We start from the raw sequence: 17263 nt of genomic DNA, 5'->3' as shown, positions 1-17263 counted from the left end.
TCTAACACCCACAGTTCTACTCTGTAATACTGCAGATTTTTGGCATGCTTTCAGCATTTAGGCGTTTTCATCTCTTCTTGTAACTACTTTTTTACTGGTGCAAAGTCTGTTATTAGCAGTGGATGCACCAGGAACTGTTGGTGAGAGAAGATTATAGAATGTTTATTTTTATACCAAACAAATGTTGCTCTGAAAGAGCAGATATAAAGGGGTGGTTCTTTAAAATGCCCTTTTTTGGGGTGGATGGGTAGGGAGTTTGCGTAAAAAAATTATCTTAAAATGTTCTGATATTATTTTAATGAGGCATTGATTTGTATTTTATTTAATAGCCATGCTGAAAGATGCTTTATGTCTAATACATTATGTAAAATTGATGTAATACATTATGTAAAATATTAAATGTTTTACTAAAATTAATATTAAGAGGAGTTAAATGTATCAGAAGAGACAAGAAATGCTTTTCACAGTGCTTTCCTTCATACCCCACTTAACAATATAGGCAACTGTTGTTCCATATGTACATATAATATTTTTGTCAGACTAAATGCTTCTCTTGTTTGACTAAACTGTCTCCTTTCAGCCACCCACACAGAATATGCCTATGGGTCCAGGAGGGATGAGTCAGAGTGGCCCTCCCCCACCTCCACGTTCTCACAACATGTCTTCAGATGGTATGGTAGGTGGGGGCCCTCCTGCACCACACATGCAGAGCCAGATGAACGGCCAGATGCCTGGTAAGTTTTTCTCCTCTAAGACATTAACACCAGTGTTGCTTAGCAACTGAAACGACATGGGGGCTCAAGGGATACTAGATTGTTGATGACAAAACTGCTTTGAATGCCCCCGAGTACAAGCTCTCTTAGAGTTTGTTAGCTACAGAGCTACGTGACCTGTATTCAGTGTTTATCAGGCTGCCCTTGGGCTTTGATGTAGCTGACATACAGCATTCCTCTGATGAACAGAACTGGCTAAATTTAGTCTGTCTGAAACCATGCAGTACAGTTGGCTTTAGAAGGCTTATTGGGGAAAGGTATTGGCCTGTGGCTGAAGAAATACAAATCCTTCCATAAAGGAAAGACTCTAAAATCATCATAGCTAAATAACGAGAGAGTAGTAAAGTAAATATAACTTAAAAAGAATGCTTCAATTTGGGTAAGCTTTAAAAATAGAACACTTTAGTGGAAATTAGATAATTTTTTATAATTTTCTGTATTCCATTTATTATTGAAGACATTGAATGTTAAGGAATTTGTGAAGAAATTGCTTGAAGATTATTGTTTCAGGTGTAAATTTAAAGTCATTTAATTGCAAAAAAAGCAACCAAACAAAAAGTCTGTACCTGAGAAGTAGAAAAACAAAGCAATGAAATAAGATGATAAAATTCCACACTGCACCAGTCCTGGCTACAGAGATAAGTGCTCCTGTTAGCAGTAAGAGCAGAATGGAGAGAGTTGTGGAAAAGCTTACTTCTTTATAGGGAATCAGCTTCCCAGAATTTAGTCTCAAAGTCTTAGTGTCTATTTCTCATAATTTAGCTTTTAACTTAAAAGCTACATTCCCAGGATTTCTTTTATTCAGTTCTCCGCACAGTGGGTGCAAGTGAGCTCTTCAGACCAAAGCTCTAAGATGATGATTCTTCCAGAGAAAGGAAGCTGCCATCAAAGGTTCCCTGTAGACTCACCCCTCTCAAACAAGCACATGGATAAACTCTACAGATATATAAATAAATCGGATAGAATTTAAAACATGAGGGTAAAAATCTTGTGATTGCTCCAGCTCCTATCAGAGTAACAAGTCCCTAGCTTCCCCTCAACTCTAGGTTTCAAATGATCTGATAGCGATCAGATTTCTTTTTGAAAAAAGTGGCTGCTAGCCTCTAGAGAGGGAGAAGTGGTCCTTTAGTGACATGTGTCATATGGGTGGAGCAGAATTTAGTTAAATCATCTATTGTAGCACAGGCCACATTTGGCAGAAGAGACTTCTTTTGCTTCGTCATATATGATGATGTTCACTTCCTAAATGGAACCAAGGGATTCTCAGTGGGGAGTTTCCTGCCTCTCCTAGCGTCCATCTGCTCACATTGAAAATGGCATTGTCCTTCACAATTCAGTCTCTTGAGCCTCTAGTAAAGTCATAATATTGTGTTTATGATAGTAATGTGTTTCCTTGGAAAAGATCATTGTCACAATGTCAGCATTGACCCTTCATTCTGCAGTGAAGTTACGGTGCTTAAAAAGGTACATCTTTTGCCAGTTCGGTAGACTACAAAAAGAGCTCTTATGAAAATATGTGAAAGGTAAATAAATTTTATTTGGGTATTCTCCCAATAGAGAGAATATTTAAATATGGTTATTAACCAACCTTTAATTTACCCTCTACTGCAACATATTCTTTTTTTTTTAAATATACATCTGCTCCTTCTCCTCTCTGTTTCAGATTCTCTGAGAATGTGAAGATAAACAGTTTACAATGGGTCATTTCTGATATTGGGGGTGACACTGAATCCATTGAATGTTTTTTCCTACACCTTGGAGAAAGGGGGGGGGAAATCATATTAAATGTACAACTTTGAAATAGAAGTGTCATAGAATCATAGGGTTGGAAGGGACCTCAGGAGGTCATCTAGTCCAACCCCCTGCTCAAAGCTGTAGCAAATTCGTGTTTTTTTTTTTTTTTTAAGTCTGTGGAAGGTTCCCAGACCTTTAGTAATTGACATATATGCTTGCAGTCAGTTATTTTATTTTGTGTACGTGTTTATATATTTAGATATCTCAGAATAAGTATCTGTAATGAGGTCACACACACCTATCGTGAGCACCCCATCTCAGTACTTATGCCTTCACCTCTGTTTGTGGTGGGTCTTCAGTGACTCAGCCCTTTGGCCAAGTCACACAGTCTCTATGTGAGATTATAAAAAAACAAAACAAAAAGAACAAAACACCCAAACCCCTTCTGGTATAGAAGTCCAACAGAGGCCTATCTCACCTATCTCAGCGCCCTCTGTAAGATCTCTTGATCTGCAGCCCTATCTTGGGTCTCACTCCTTAATCAGCTCAGCAGGGCCTATCACAGTACCCTGTTTTGAACTGTCTCAGCCCCTTCTGGGCTCTCTCAAATTGTCCCTGCTCTTCAAGCAGTTCTGGCCCTGGTGTGGGGTCACGTCACCCAGAGACTCTTCACCTCTCTAGGTCTTTCTGGTCCCAGCTCTCCTGCTGGGCCACTAAAAGAGTTCAGTTCCTCTTCTGGGGCACATCAAAGGCCAGGCCACTTCCCCAGTGGCTGATGGGGGAACCCGGGCCCACCCGCTAATCTAGGTCCCAGCCCAGGGACCCTATATATAGCAGCCATCCACCACATCCCTTTAGTTAAACTGTGTTGCTGCTATGATTCCCTGGGCCACTTTCCCACAGCCCCAGCTCATTCTTCACCCTTACCTCAGGGCCTTGTCCTGGTTGAGTCCCAGCAGCCAACCCAGCACTCCTTCGTGTTCCCCCAGTCTCTGCCAGCATTGCTCTGTCCAAGGTCCTGTAGCTCCCTCAGCCAGACAGACACAGCATGCACACTCCTCCAGCTCCAGCAAGGAACTGAACTCTGCACTAAACTGCAGTTCCTTTTATATAGCTTTGCTAGGCCAGGATTGGCTGCTCCCTGCAGTCCCTCTCTGATTGGTTGCATACTACACTGCTGCTGCTCCTGGCTGCTTGGAGGACTCGCTCCGCTGCCCTTTTCCTGGGGTGGGATATGGCAGAGTCATGAGGCCGGCTTAGTCCATCCCGTCACAGATCCCAATAAACACTTTGTAATAGAAGCCAAAAACAAATTTTTAAAAATTTAAGAAGACATAATTAGTCCAAATACAGCGCACATTTAATAACCTGCAAAACCAAGGAAGCTGTGGGGAAAATTATCAATAGACCTACCTGAAGTAAATAGAATTCGTGCCCTTAATGGATTCAGGAAGGCCTACTATTGGGAGGGTCCACAGCCAGGGTCCTGTGATGGAAAAAGACCTGCCCAACAATGGTCAGTGCTGAGCAAACCAAAGGACTTACTGTAGACCAATTCCCTGATGATCATAACTGCTGGGCAAGGAAATCAGGCAAAAGATGATTGCTCAAAAGCTTGTGGCCTAGATAACAAAAGGCTTTATGTACTACAGAGGCCCTTAATTGTATTATGTGGCATACTGGCACTGTTGTCCTGTGATCACAGAAGGCAGTCATTACCAATTTTCTCTGGATGCAGTCTAATGGAAGACCAGTTTGAAGAAAGAACAGGAGTACTTGTGGCACCTTAGAGACTAACAAATATATTTGAGCATAAGCTTTCGTGAGCTACAGCCCACTTCTTCAGATGCATAGCATGGAACATATAGTAAGGAGATATATATACATACAGAACATGAAAAGGTGGAAGTAGCCATACCAACTCTAAGAGGCTAATTAATTAAGATGAGCAATTATCAGCAGGAGAAAAAAAACTTTTGTAGTGATAATCAAGATGGCCCATTTCAGACAGTTGACAAGAGGTGAGAGGATACTTAACATGGGGAAATAGATTCAGTCTGTGTAATGACTCAGCCATTCCCAGTCTCTATTCAAGCCTAAGTTAATGGTATCTAGTTTGCATATTAATTCAAGTTCAGCAGTTTCTCGTTGGAGTCTGTTTTTGAAGCTTTTCTGTTGCAAAATTTCCACCTTTAAGTCTTATTGAGTGACCAGAGAGGTTGAAGTGTTCTCCTACTGACAACACATTTCTTTATCCTATTTCTATCCTTCCGTTCAATAAGGTACAGACACTTCCCGAGTTACATTAACCCGACGTATGCAAATCCGAGCTTACGGAAAAAGTTGCGTAAGCTAGAAATAGGAGGTTTTTTAATTTTGTTTTGTTGTTCCCGAGCTGGGGCTGGGAAGGAGGGGGGTATTTCCCCAGCCACAGCAGCTACAGAGCTGAGGCTGGGAAGGAGGGCCGTCTCTCCCCGGCAGCCGCAGCCCTGGAACTGGGGAAAGTTGCCTCTTTCTCTGACCGCTGCAGCCCTGCATATCCCAAATTCCTCCCACCCCCTCTTCTCACCCCACTGCCCCCTCCCACAGGCCACCACCGCACCTTACATGTGTGTCTTCTCCAGGGTCCAGGCACCTAATTAGTGGAGCCACGCCTGCACGGCTTCACTAATTGGGTGGGTGGCCCTTCATTCTCTCATGTGCGGCCACCCAGGCACGCACCTTAGCGGGCACTATCCACGGACCACCTGAATGGAGCTCGCAGACTACTGTTGGTCCGCAGACCACAGTTTGAGAACCTCTGTTGTATAACACTGCCTCATCTAAAATCCTTATCTATGCCTTAGTTTCTTCTGACTTTGAATATTGCAGCTGTGTTTCCTTGGCTAAGACCTGGCTCTCCAGACATATAGAATGCTGATGTGCATCTTTTCAAACATACAGAAAAATACAACCAAATTGCTATGTCCTCATACTGCTCCACTGGTCCCGTGTTTCTTTTAGGATCTATTTCAAAATTGCCTTTTGTTTTATATCCTTTATGCAGCCTATTTCACAATGAAAGCTTTGAGCCTATTTATAGACCTATCATTTCTACACTCCTCACTCAGCTTGTGTAGCGTTGGCTTCCCCTCTCTGCTCCATCACATAATCTTGCTACTGGTAGTATGATAGACTTCCTTCCTGTGACATGTTCCCTGGGGTACAACCTGCAACTGTGGAATTGCTGTGCCCCCTTAACTCTCCAGCCTGGGCTGTCTCTCACAATGCTTTGCTAGTGACAAGCAGCAAACCCCTCCAGGCGCCGTTATCACTCAGCCACCAGCATGCAGAGACAGACCAAGCCAATTTGAGTGCTCTCCAAACCACTCATGAGCTATATGCAGAGAAACACAGCTTGTCTCCTAAGCCCCCAGCCTTGCACCCCAGAAATATACTGTCTTGCACTACTCAAGACCTTCTTTTGAACAGTGTAAACTTATTCATTAATTTGCCACTTCATCGAAGGAAAATGGACATGCCACCAGCCTTTGTAACCTGAGCAGATTCCCCAAACACTTTAGACAAACTCCCTGGTAAGGATAAAATATTAAAATAAGTTTATTAACTACAGAAAGATAGATTTTAAGTGAATATAAGTGGTAAGCATAAAGGTAAGAGATAGTTACCTTAAGAAAATAAAAAGTAAACACGCAGTCTAAATCCTGAACTTTTAAACTGATTCACCTCTGGTTTAAACAGCTTTTCTCATCCCACTGGATGTTGCAGGTAGGTTATAGTTATTAATACACAGACTGACTTTCCTTCTCAGCCTGGGACCAGTCTCCTCAGTTCAAGTCTTTGTCTTCCCAGCATTCTTGTTGCCTTCAGCGAAGGTGGGGGAGGAGAGAGGTAATCGCATGATGCCACTGCCCCTTATTTTATACCCTCAGTCCATGTGCCTGGAAAATACTGACCCAAATATGTCCTGGTGGGCCTTGCTGAGTCACAGAGTTGAGCAGTCCACCTGGTGTGGTCTTTTGCAACTGAGTCATAGAGTTGAGCAGTCCCATTTGTTTAGTGCTTACGCAACTCTGTTACAGAATTGTAAATCGCTTGTGTACAACTCTCCTGCTGATCAATGGTTGTTTAACACCTTCCTGTTTGTGGGTCACCTCCTTTGTTGTCACTGGAGAACTAGCAATGGGCGACTCCCAAACTCTCAACATATTTCAATAACAACCATACAGAAAAAATTCATAATATCATACACACTAACAATATAGGTATTTTGCAGAACAATGGGTTTCAGCAGATCATGATCTTTCATGTGGTATCTTACATGGCATGCCTTGTATGAAATATTACAACCATATACGAATGATGAATATGAGAGTTACAGGGGCTACTTTTAGGTACCGCATGTCATACATTACTTCCCTCTTAGGATGCCTGTCATTTACATAAGCCTTCCTGATTTCACTACCTTTTCGACCCTCATATCTGATAAGAAAATTCTCTGCTTGTATTTTTTCATTTTAACTTTATAACTGTAGTATCTAATACTGTGTAAAGTTTTGGGGGATAAAGTCTATATGAAAAAAGCTGTACAAAATAAAATTGTATTCCACTGCCACCATAGAGAGACAAAAAAAATTCCTTTTATAGAAGCAATTTCCAGTTACAAAAAATAAATATTTAGAATGTGAACAGCTGATATTCAGATTGGGAGAAAAGGGACTTCAATTCACATCTCCCAGCTAAAAGAATAGGTAAACTGATCAGATGGTGTCCTATCAAGCAATCATGTTTATACTCTTTTTAAAATATCCATTGAAAGTGCGTATAATCAAGAGATCAATCAAACTCCAACCAGTCTTGCCAGGAAGGGAGGAGTAAAGGGTGAAGAGGTATAACTGGCCATATGGGTGTGTGATCAGGTTATTCATCCTTTGGGTCCTCACTGGAAGCAATGGTGAGAGGTTAACTGTTTTTTTCTGTAATCTGTAAATATATTTGTAAGCTTTTGGCTGTGTAGTTGATGTTAGAACCTAATGTTAAATATGCTTATAATCATGTGGGGTGTGTGTGTGTGTTTCTTTGCGCTGTCTGCAAGTCAGTACTTGTTATTATTTCCCAAGTATTAAATACCAGTTTCAAAAGAATATCTAGGTTAACTAGTATGAATAAATTAAAATCTATATAGCAGGCTCTTGAACCTAGAGATCCTACTGTTGCACTGATCAATAAGGGGTGTGTTGAAATCAAGGTGTATGTGAGCTAAGTGCTAAAAGGGCTAGCTTTGCACAGAGTATGGATTTAAGAAAGGCTGAATGATCATTTGCAACTTTTATTTTAAAAGTTTCAGCCATTATATAAGAGATAATGTAAAGTTACAGTGGAACTAAACTTAATGACAGTTGCAAACTCTGTATTATGATTTAATCAGGTCAACAAATCATAAGCCAACCCGCTGATTTAATAAATGTACATAATATAATTAGTGTTGTGACTGCTGTTGATTATTTAATGGTACTTAACATAACATGTTTTTTCTCTCCAAAGGACCTAACCATATGCCTATGCAAGGACCTGGGCCTAATCAACTCAGTATGACAAACAGTTCCATGAACATGCCTTCAAGTAGCCATGGGTCCATGGGCGGTTATAATCACTCAGTGCCATCTTCGCAAAGCATGCCAGTGCAGAATCAGATGACTCTGAGCCAAGGACAGCCCATGGGCAACTATGGCCCCAGACCAAACATAAACATGCAACCAAACCAAGGTAAATGAAATTTAATTCCTATTAAGTGGTGGAGGGGTCAGCTAGAAAATGAGGCCTCTTATATAAGCCTTTAAAGGCGGAAAAAAGCCTTTATTCCAAGTTAAAGTGTTTCCTTCTCTAAATATCTTTATCTTTATTTACCTAACGATCTTTGGGTGGGATCCATGAGGGGACTTAGGTGCAGCAATGCTGAGCACCACAGCACCTAGTAGGCACCTAGAAAATCATTAGAACCACTAGAGTCCACAAAGCTTGAGTTAGGCACAAAGACTCCCTATATAGTGAATGGGGAGAAATAGGTATCTAAGAACATGATCCACAAAAGCCAGCACACTAGCTGGGGAACTGCCTAAGCTAGCCCATGGGAGATGCTGTTCTGCAGGATGTATGCTAAGCTCCTCTCCTTTCTTGGAGATAGGCGCCTGAGTGGGAGAAGTCATTTGAACTGGGTCGATCATCTCTCAGTTGAGTGCCCTAACCACTAGGCTGTGGAAATAGACTGATATGCGTGTCCCTCAATCTCTCCTGTTGAAGTTGGTCCACTTTAATGAAACAGTTGAATAGTTAAATATTAATTGGGCCAGAGATAGAGTTAGAATGATTCTATATCCTAGTGGTTAGAGTACTGACTTGAGAGGTGGCCAATACCTGTTCGAATTCCTTCACCCATTCAGGAGGATGGGGACTTGGAACTGGGGGCTCTCCCACATCTTGGGTGAATACCCTATCCACTTGGCTAAAGGTTATAAGGGAGGTCCTCCTTTTCTTTCTCTTCCCCTTTTCCCACAGGCTATATTATGTGAACTTGCCTGAGGGGGCTGATCCAGTAGATGTGCTCAGATGCTATCTAATGAATAGAGCCTCTATATTAAGCTTAGGGGGCTGAATGCCTGTCTTTCTGGTTTGTGAATTATTCTGGCTCTTAGGTGGGAGACAGGCATCTGATTGCCTAGACTGGGCAGTTGTGGAGGAGATAGGTGCCCAGGAGTGAGGCTGCAGTTCGCATGTCCAGAGGCAAAAGCTTAGGTGCCAAGTGAATTTAAGTACCTATGAAGTTAGACAGCAGCTGAACTGGAGTTTTGTGGATTGCAATGTTGCCTAAAAATGGGCATTAGGCACCTAAGTACCTTTGTGGATCCCACCCTTTGTTTCTTTTCTCCTGTGTTTCAGTCACTTCAGTGTTTTCAGTCATTGGGCCACATTCAGACACAGTGTGAACCACTGGAAATATCTGTTTTTGCCAGATCTGAAGGGAACCTATGTCTTTTTTGTAGTGTTATTTATGTAACATTCTGCATTTAGTGAAGATCATGATATAAAAGAGTTATTACTTTGCTGTCTACATTTCCTGTAGAAATGTACCATGGTAAAACAATAATTTTTTCTTTTTAAGTACTGACACACAAGTCACTCTTCACTCTCATGGATAAATGGAGTAATTAAGATTAGATAGTCCCAATAAACATTTATAGGAGACTATCTAATCTTATGTATCCATATGTATCCTTGTTCTGTATCATACATATGTTTTTAATTTGGAATACCTGTTTCTTTTCTATTAGTAATAGAATTTCAGTCCCAGATACAAATCTGTTTTTACATAGTATTTTCTGATGATGTCTTTATGCATAAAGTAACAATTCAGAACTGATTCTGTGTCTAAGATATTTATCCAGAATAAACAGCAGAGATGCTCTATCCCATTGACGGTGTGGTCCTTGTGTTAGTGCCAAGTACACTGCAGTATAAAAATATGATCCTACCACAATGGTCAAAACTATTTACTTGTTTCTATGCTATGTATTCATACAAATGCTCTTAACAGACAGGCAGAACACCGCTTGCTTGTTGTGAAGCCTTGCTGCATTTGATTTGAATACGCCGTCCTCTAAAAACCAAACTATGGACTCCAAAATGTAAATGCAGTAATTAAAACATGTTTGTTTTCTATCTACTATCTGGATTGTATTGCAAATAAGTCAACTAAAGAATACATGTGGGGCTCCCTTTACTTCTTCTGCTATGAGAGAAAATGTTTTTTATTTTGGAAAAACCACAAGGAGTCTGGTGGCACCTTAAAGACTAACAGATTTATTTGGGCATAAGCTTTCGTGAGTAAAAACCTCACTTCTTCAGAAACCTTTTGGAAGGCTCTCTCTTTGGTCACTAATATGCATAATACTGTAGTGTGAATTGAGATTGAGTTTTGCTCTCCAATAGTGTCTTTTGTTCCATGTTTTGTTGTACATCTGTCTGTTGTCCGTGAAGGAATACTTTTTCTTTTTATTAGGTCAGCTAGAGGTTCAAATCAACAGGAAGATCCAGTCAGTGTTAGTACGGCAGACAGTCCAGCCACGAGTTTGGTTACTGTTAGCAAAAGCAAGAAAACTGATGATTTTGAGATTAGCCACAGTCGTAGTTACACAGCTCTAAGAAATCTGGTAGTTAAGAAAAAGTAGACACATGGCTGTGATTGCAAATTGGAGCAAATATACCTCTGGCTGTAAGTTAGTAAATTTTGTGAGTTTATTAGGCAGTGGGCTGGAGCATTTTTTATAATATTTATGAATTATTTTAGAAAAGTATTGGACATATTGCAGCTGAGGTTTACCTAAATTATAAAGACTTGACTCTTAATAAGTAAAGTAAGTGATGTAGGTAGAAGTAAATACAAGGAAAGAATTAAACTAAATATCTGTGCAAAAATCAGTTTATTTTGTAAGTAATTGATCTGCTTTAAACTTAAGGAGTTAGTTATTCACCTATTTCAAAGTAGTATACTTCATATTTCTTCATAGTATTTTTTGTACTATAATACTTGCCCAATACATTGATTTCCCCTCCCTCCCCCCCAATCAGACTTGGAAATTGATCATTAGAAACTGCAAAAACAATTGTAGATTTGTTGACTGTAAAAGAATTATTTGAAACAATAAGTTAATAAGAAGTTGTGGCAATTCGTTGGAATAGATTTCACTTTCTAAATTGGTTGCTGAGCAGCTGATATGGTAGTTCCATTACTGAACAAATATCAGTACTTTAATGGGTTTTCAAAGAGGGGATGGAGCAGCATCTAAACAAATCATTACTTTGCTCCATCGTGGAGCAGGAACTGTTGCTGAGACAATTATATTGGTGGCGCTGGTAACACTGCTAGTATCACACAGCTGGCCATGGAACTCTCTAGACAGTTAATGTTGATTTTTGTTAACTCTTGGAAAATTGGGGAAGTTATACTAAAGAGAAATGCGAATGTTATGACAATATTTAAAAAGGGTAAATGGGATGACTTTGGTTAATTATAGGCCTGACACCCTGACATTGATCCCAGGCAGCATAACGGAACAGCTAATATGAGATTCAATTAATAAAGAATTAAAAGAGGGAAATATAATTAATGCCTATCAACATGGGTTTATGGAAAACAGATCCTGTCCAATTAACTTGGTATCTTTTTTTGATGAGATTACAAGTTTGGTTGATAAAGGTAATAGTAATGATGGAATATACTTAGATTTTGACTTCATACCACACAACATTTTGATTAAAAAACTAGAAATGATCAACAAGGCACACATTAAATGGATTTTAAACTGTCTGTCTGACAGTTCTCAAAATGTAATTGTAAACAGGGAATCATCAAGCAGGTGTGTTTCTAGAGGAGTCCTTCAGGGAGCGATTCTGGGCCCTATGCCGTTTAACATTTTTATCAGTGACCTTGAAGAAAACATAAAATCATCACTGATTAAGGTTGCAGATGATACAAAGATTTGGGGGAATGGTAAAACAATGAAGAGGACATATCACTGATACAAAGCAATGTGGATTGCGTGTTAAGCTGAGCACAAGTAAACAATGTATGCTTTTTAATATGGCCAAATGTAAAGTTACACATCTAGGAACAAAGGCCATACTTACAGGATGAAGGCTCTGTCAGCTGAACAGGAGCTCCCAGTGCAATGCTTTGATCAAAAGAGCTAATTTAGTTTCTGAAGTAGGAGTATGGAGGTTATATTACCTCTGTATCTGGCATCAGTGCAACTGCTACTGGAATACTGTGTTCATTTCTGATGTCCACAGTTCAAGAAGGATATTGATAAACTGATGCGGGTTCAGAGAAGAGCCATGAGAATGAGTAAAGGATTAGAAAACATGCCTTATAAAGATAGACTTAAGGCGCTCAATCTATTAACAAAGAGAAGGTTAAGGAGTGACTTGATCATGTTTGATACCTAGATGGGGAAATTTTCTTCAGTCTAGCAGACAAAGTTATAACAAGATCCAGTGTCTGGAAGTTGTGGTACACAAATTCAGACTGGAAATAAGGCACACATTTTTAAGAGTGAGGATAAAAATGATCGGAACAACTTACCAAGGGTTGTGGTGGATTCTTCATTACCGGCAACTTTAAGATCAAGATTGGATGTTTTTCAAAAGATAAACACTAGTTCAAACAGGGATTAAAACAGGGGAGTTCTGTGGCTTGTGTTATGCAGGAGGTCAGACTAGATTATCACAATGGTCCCTTCTGGCTGTGGAATCTATGAAATAGAGCACCCAAAATTAGTGGATATTTTTGACTTTCATCACTCCGTGCCTCTGTTCCCTACTATCTGCAAAATGGAGATAATAATACCATCTCACCTAAGGGATGTTGTGAAAATAAACTCATTAATGTTTGTGAAATAGTCAGATACCATAGTGATGTGTGCCATAGAAAAGCCCACGAAGAAATTAATAATTCAGTCTTTAGAGCAGGGTTTGAATAATGTGATGGAAATAAGGCATGAACCAGACACTGAACAATGATGATAAAATATTATGGTATAGCGGCTTGTTCAATGAGTACTGTCCATCCTGTGCACTGAATGAGGCAGTGAGTGATCTTGGGAAAAATGTATGTGTTCATGTAGTTAAAGACTGTATCAGAATGCATATGCTCAGGGGCTAATTAAGGTTGCATATAGATAACCTTTAATTGTGGCACTTGCTAACTTTTGAGTGCTGAATCTGCAACATTATGTTCTTTTAACATTTTGTGTGTGTGTGTAGTTACTATTATGGGGTCATACAGAAGTTATCATTTGAGTCTGATGGTATTAGTGGGATAGGAATGAAAACACTTTTTAGTATGGCAAAAAGTGCAATGTGATTTGTTATCAGTATCTACTGTATTAATCATTGACTTGCACTAGTTTATAAGACACCTGCAGAAGGAATGCCGTGTATGAAAATCTAGAGCCTTCACAAGATGGTTTTACAAGGTCAGTCCTGTTACAACTGAAAATTTTAGTCTTCTTGGGTTGTGGAAAATGAAAGATCCACAGGTGACTCTCATAATGAAGCTGTTGTACCACTCTGAGAAAACGGCAAGGAATATTAGCCAGCCTTTATGAAGAATATGGGAATGTAAGGTGGCTGAGCGAATGTGGAACAAAAACCCTTTGTCTCCCTTTTTTTTTTTTTTTTTTGGTATACAATCCTACAAGTTTATTGGTACAGTATATTGAATAAGATATTCTGCCATTTTTAACAAGACATTTTTGCTATCTGGAGACTGTTGTAAGCAGAATTTTTCAACAAACTGTAGTCTCTATTTACTTAGGACTCCTTACGTAGATTGAATAGAATTTTTCACATCTGCATTATGGTGACAAACTATAGAACTCAAATACTTTGATTAAAAAAAAAAAAGGCCAAAATAAATAACACAGCCTTCTCAGGAATCCTGTTTTTCATGTCCCTCTGCAGACCACTGTGGTAGACCCCATTCCCCTGCCAGAGCTGAGATGAGAGCCAAGTATCTCTGACTCACCAGTCTCCATGTACTAAATATTAGACACATGTTGCCTGCCCAATTAAACAGCAGAACTATAGCTCTGGATGTCATGTTTGCCTTGCCAGTTGTTGAGGGCTCATTGCAGGACTGTTTGCTGAACCTGATGGTAAGATTTTAAAGACATTTTCATTTATTTAAATATATAAAATATCCTTCCAGACTTCTGGCTACAGTGCAGTAGTTACAAACAAATACATAAGAGATCACAAACACCACTGACTCCACTGAAGCAAACTTCTCCCTTTCTGTCTACCCCAAAACCCTAAACAGCACTGTCCTACCCAATCAGTAAAAGACTGGAAAGATAAATGAGCCTAACAGAGGGTGCTGATTGTCACACAATTCAGGCACTAGGGAAGAAGTGATTTCCATTGTTGAGGACCCTTCACTCTGAATATCCTGCTACCAGCCCCTTCCCATTTAAACAGAGGGCTGTTAGTTTGAACACCTCTGCTGATTGCAGTTGCCATGGTGTAACACACAAGGAAAGGCAGTCTCAAATATAACCAAGACCGAACCATTTGGAATTCATAAGTAAAAAAACCCCACCACCTTAAACTTATGCACTGCATTCTGTACTAACTTCAATTTCATATGGTTTTAAAGAGTAGCTACCTATAGGAATCATACCTTGAAGAAAAAAAGGCATGGCTGATTGTGAAAAGAGTCTGCTTTCAACAGATGCCGCATTCTATTTGTCAAGTGCAAAGGTTTAAATAATTGAACTGCTTTGAATTAGAAATATTAGGTGTTTTGCCCATCTGGCAAATTATTATTTTTATTTCTTAAATGTCTTCTCAAAAATGAGGACGCCTAGAAACTTCAAATCTAGTTTGCAAGGTGAAGGCCTTGTAAAGCGGTAGTTCCTTCTGCTATTTTTCAATTAGTGGTACATATTGGAAAGATATTTCTGGTGTATTAGGAATAGCAAATTGCTCCCTTGACACGTTACAAGGCTTTTGAGATCCTGCTGAAGAATCTTTTAAGTTTCCCCTGTAACATTAGCAAGGCTTGCAAAAGGTATGAAGTTTTGTCTGTTTATCTTTTGCCTGGGTTTCCAGACACCTGTGGAGTTTCTAAGCTGCAAAGATCCTAGAAGACATTAGCAGTTAAATGTATGCTTCATTGGAGTTCCTAAATGTTGCAGGAGCTCCTGCAGAGCTACTGTGTTATAGGAATTCTTGTCACCAGTTATCAGCCCATCATGGCTAGCGGTCAGTTCCAGCTTTGTGACCAAGTATTCCCTTTATTTTGCGACCTCTCAGAGGAGCAAAATAAGGTAGAAAAAGTTTGCTGAATGTCACGTTGTTTCTAGACATGCACTCTGTGTTTCATATAATGCCCTGGATACACTGGCCAGAACTATGACATCTGGGATCACTTTCTGATGGTATTCTTGGCATAGGTTAATGTTTTTCAACTTGTGGTCTGCAGACCTTTGAGAATCTGCAGACTATGTCTAAGGGGTCCAGGAAAGGTGACTATGCAAATAAAGTTTCATGGACCACAGGTTGAATTTCAAAAGAAGTTCTCCATTCAAAATTTTTTAGGGGTCCGCAAATGAATAGAGGTTGAAAACCACTGGCCTAGGTCATCTGGCCTTCCTATTAAAGCTCAAGTTCAAAGGTGAAAGATCTTCCCTTTAATAATAACCGAGGTTTATTGAGCAGCAAAACCGATTAAATTCTGGAGATGGAAGAGACTACATCTTGCAGCATGGGCTTTGGGTTTGACCTAGTGGTGTCGTCTTTTTGGATCCAAGACAGTTTGCTTCATCTGGTTCCTCTTTCCCTTACCTCTCCTCCAGCAGTCTCAACCATGTCAGCAGCTATTGTATTCTTGTCATATTGTACCCTCTCACTTTGATATCTAAGATCCAGTGGAAGACAAAAACGTGAGGAGATATTTTAAACAGTCAAATTTTTCTATTGCTTGTTCATCCTCAGTACCCGCCTGGCCTCAGATTTGTTAGGTTGTCCTGGAGCACACTTCCAGTCCGCATTTACCTTACTCTTCATTTTTCCCATATGTTTTAAGATTAGTCTGTCAGTTCCTATGGGCATGGCATGGAATTATCACTGATCGTTGGCTGTTGGAGATAATCCGGTTCAGATATGCAATCTAATTCCATTCCATTCTGACTTCCATCTCTCCCTTCTCCCATTTCCTCTCAGATCCATGTAATGAGATATTGCTCAGAGCAGAGTTAGGTTCCTTTTCAAAGATGGGAGCCATAGAAAACTTGCCAAAGCCGTGTAGAGAGGGAGAGGCTTCTAATAAGACTATTTCTAATTCCAAAAATAAAGAGAGACCACCGTTGTTTTACTATGGACCTAAGGAAATTGAACAGTTCAGTAAAAAGTTCAAATGCCATGTGCCGACTGGCGTCCATCATCCAATCCCTTTCCCTGCAAAACTGATTTGGAGCTGTCAGTCTAAAAGGTGCATGCTTTCACATGACTTTCAGACTGATTCACCAAAATTATCTGTGCTCTTCCGTGAGATACACAATTCTACCAATTTAAATTATTTTCCTTCAGCCTCTTTTTAGCACCAGGAATTCATACCAAATATTTGGTCATGGAGACAACATGCATGCAAGTATTCCTCTTGCATCAGGGAATACTTTTAGGTGCATTTCTGAATGATTGCTGTATGAAAGAGAGCCTGCAAAGATCAGCATGATTTTCTTCACACAGAGGAATCTTGTGGCCTCTTCCATGAAGTAACCTCTTATCTGCAACTATGAGACCATTGCAGCATTGGGTGGCAGTAAACTTCAGCATGACTACATCTTTAACCATTCCTTCAAAAATTCTCAAGTCTTCCTATCGTTGAGAATTAAAATATAACATATTAAAGGAACTCAAGCTTCTACCTATGTCAGCAATAGTCCTTACAGACATCCCCATTCTAGGCTTCTCTTCCCAAATGAACAATTCACAATCATTGGAATATGTTCTAGAGCTGATGGGCTATAAATAAATCATTAATAACAATAGCAAAAAAAACCAACCAAACAAACCAACAGATCAAAAAGGGAGTCCTGTCATTTAATATTTTACTTTGTTTTTTTGCAGAGTGGGGATTGGTTTTTTGTTATAGTCTTATTCAGTTTTGTATTCTGACTAAGTATGAAACTAAATATGAC

The 17263-nt window shown here is 39.7% G+C and overlaps 1 protein-coding gene across 4 annotated transcripts in view; it reads left to right on the top strand.

Annotated features, from left to right (window-relative positions):
• The window catches only part of SS18 (SS18 subunit of BAF chromatin remodeling complex), a 55554-nt gene that overhangs the window by 23253 nt on the left and 15038 nt on the right, over window positions 1-17263 (top strand). For all 4 annotated transcript variants that reach the window (XM_034762797.1, XM_034762800.1, XM_034762801.1 and 1 more), the window contains exons 4-5: window positions 581-734; window positions 8052-8273. In XM_034762797.1, coding sequence (XP_034618688.1) covers window positions 581-734; window positions 8052-8273 — 376 coding nt within the window. The remainder of the gene's footprint in view (window positions 1-580; window positions 735-8051; window positions 8274-17263) is intronic.

The sequence above is a fragment of the Trachemys scripta genome, chromosome 2 (genome assembly GCF_013100865.1).
Source record: "Trachemys scripta elegans isolate TJP31775 chromosome 2, CAS_Tse_1.0, whole genome shotgun sequence".
NCBI lineage: Eukaryota > Metazoa > Chordata > Testudines > Emydidae > Trachemys > Trachemys scripta.
This window is presented reverse-complemented; position numbering and strand designations above follow the sequence as displayed.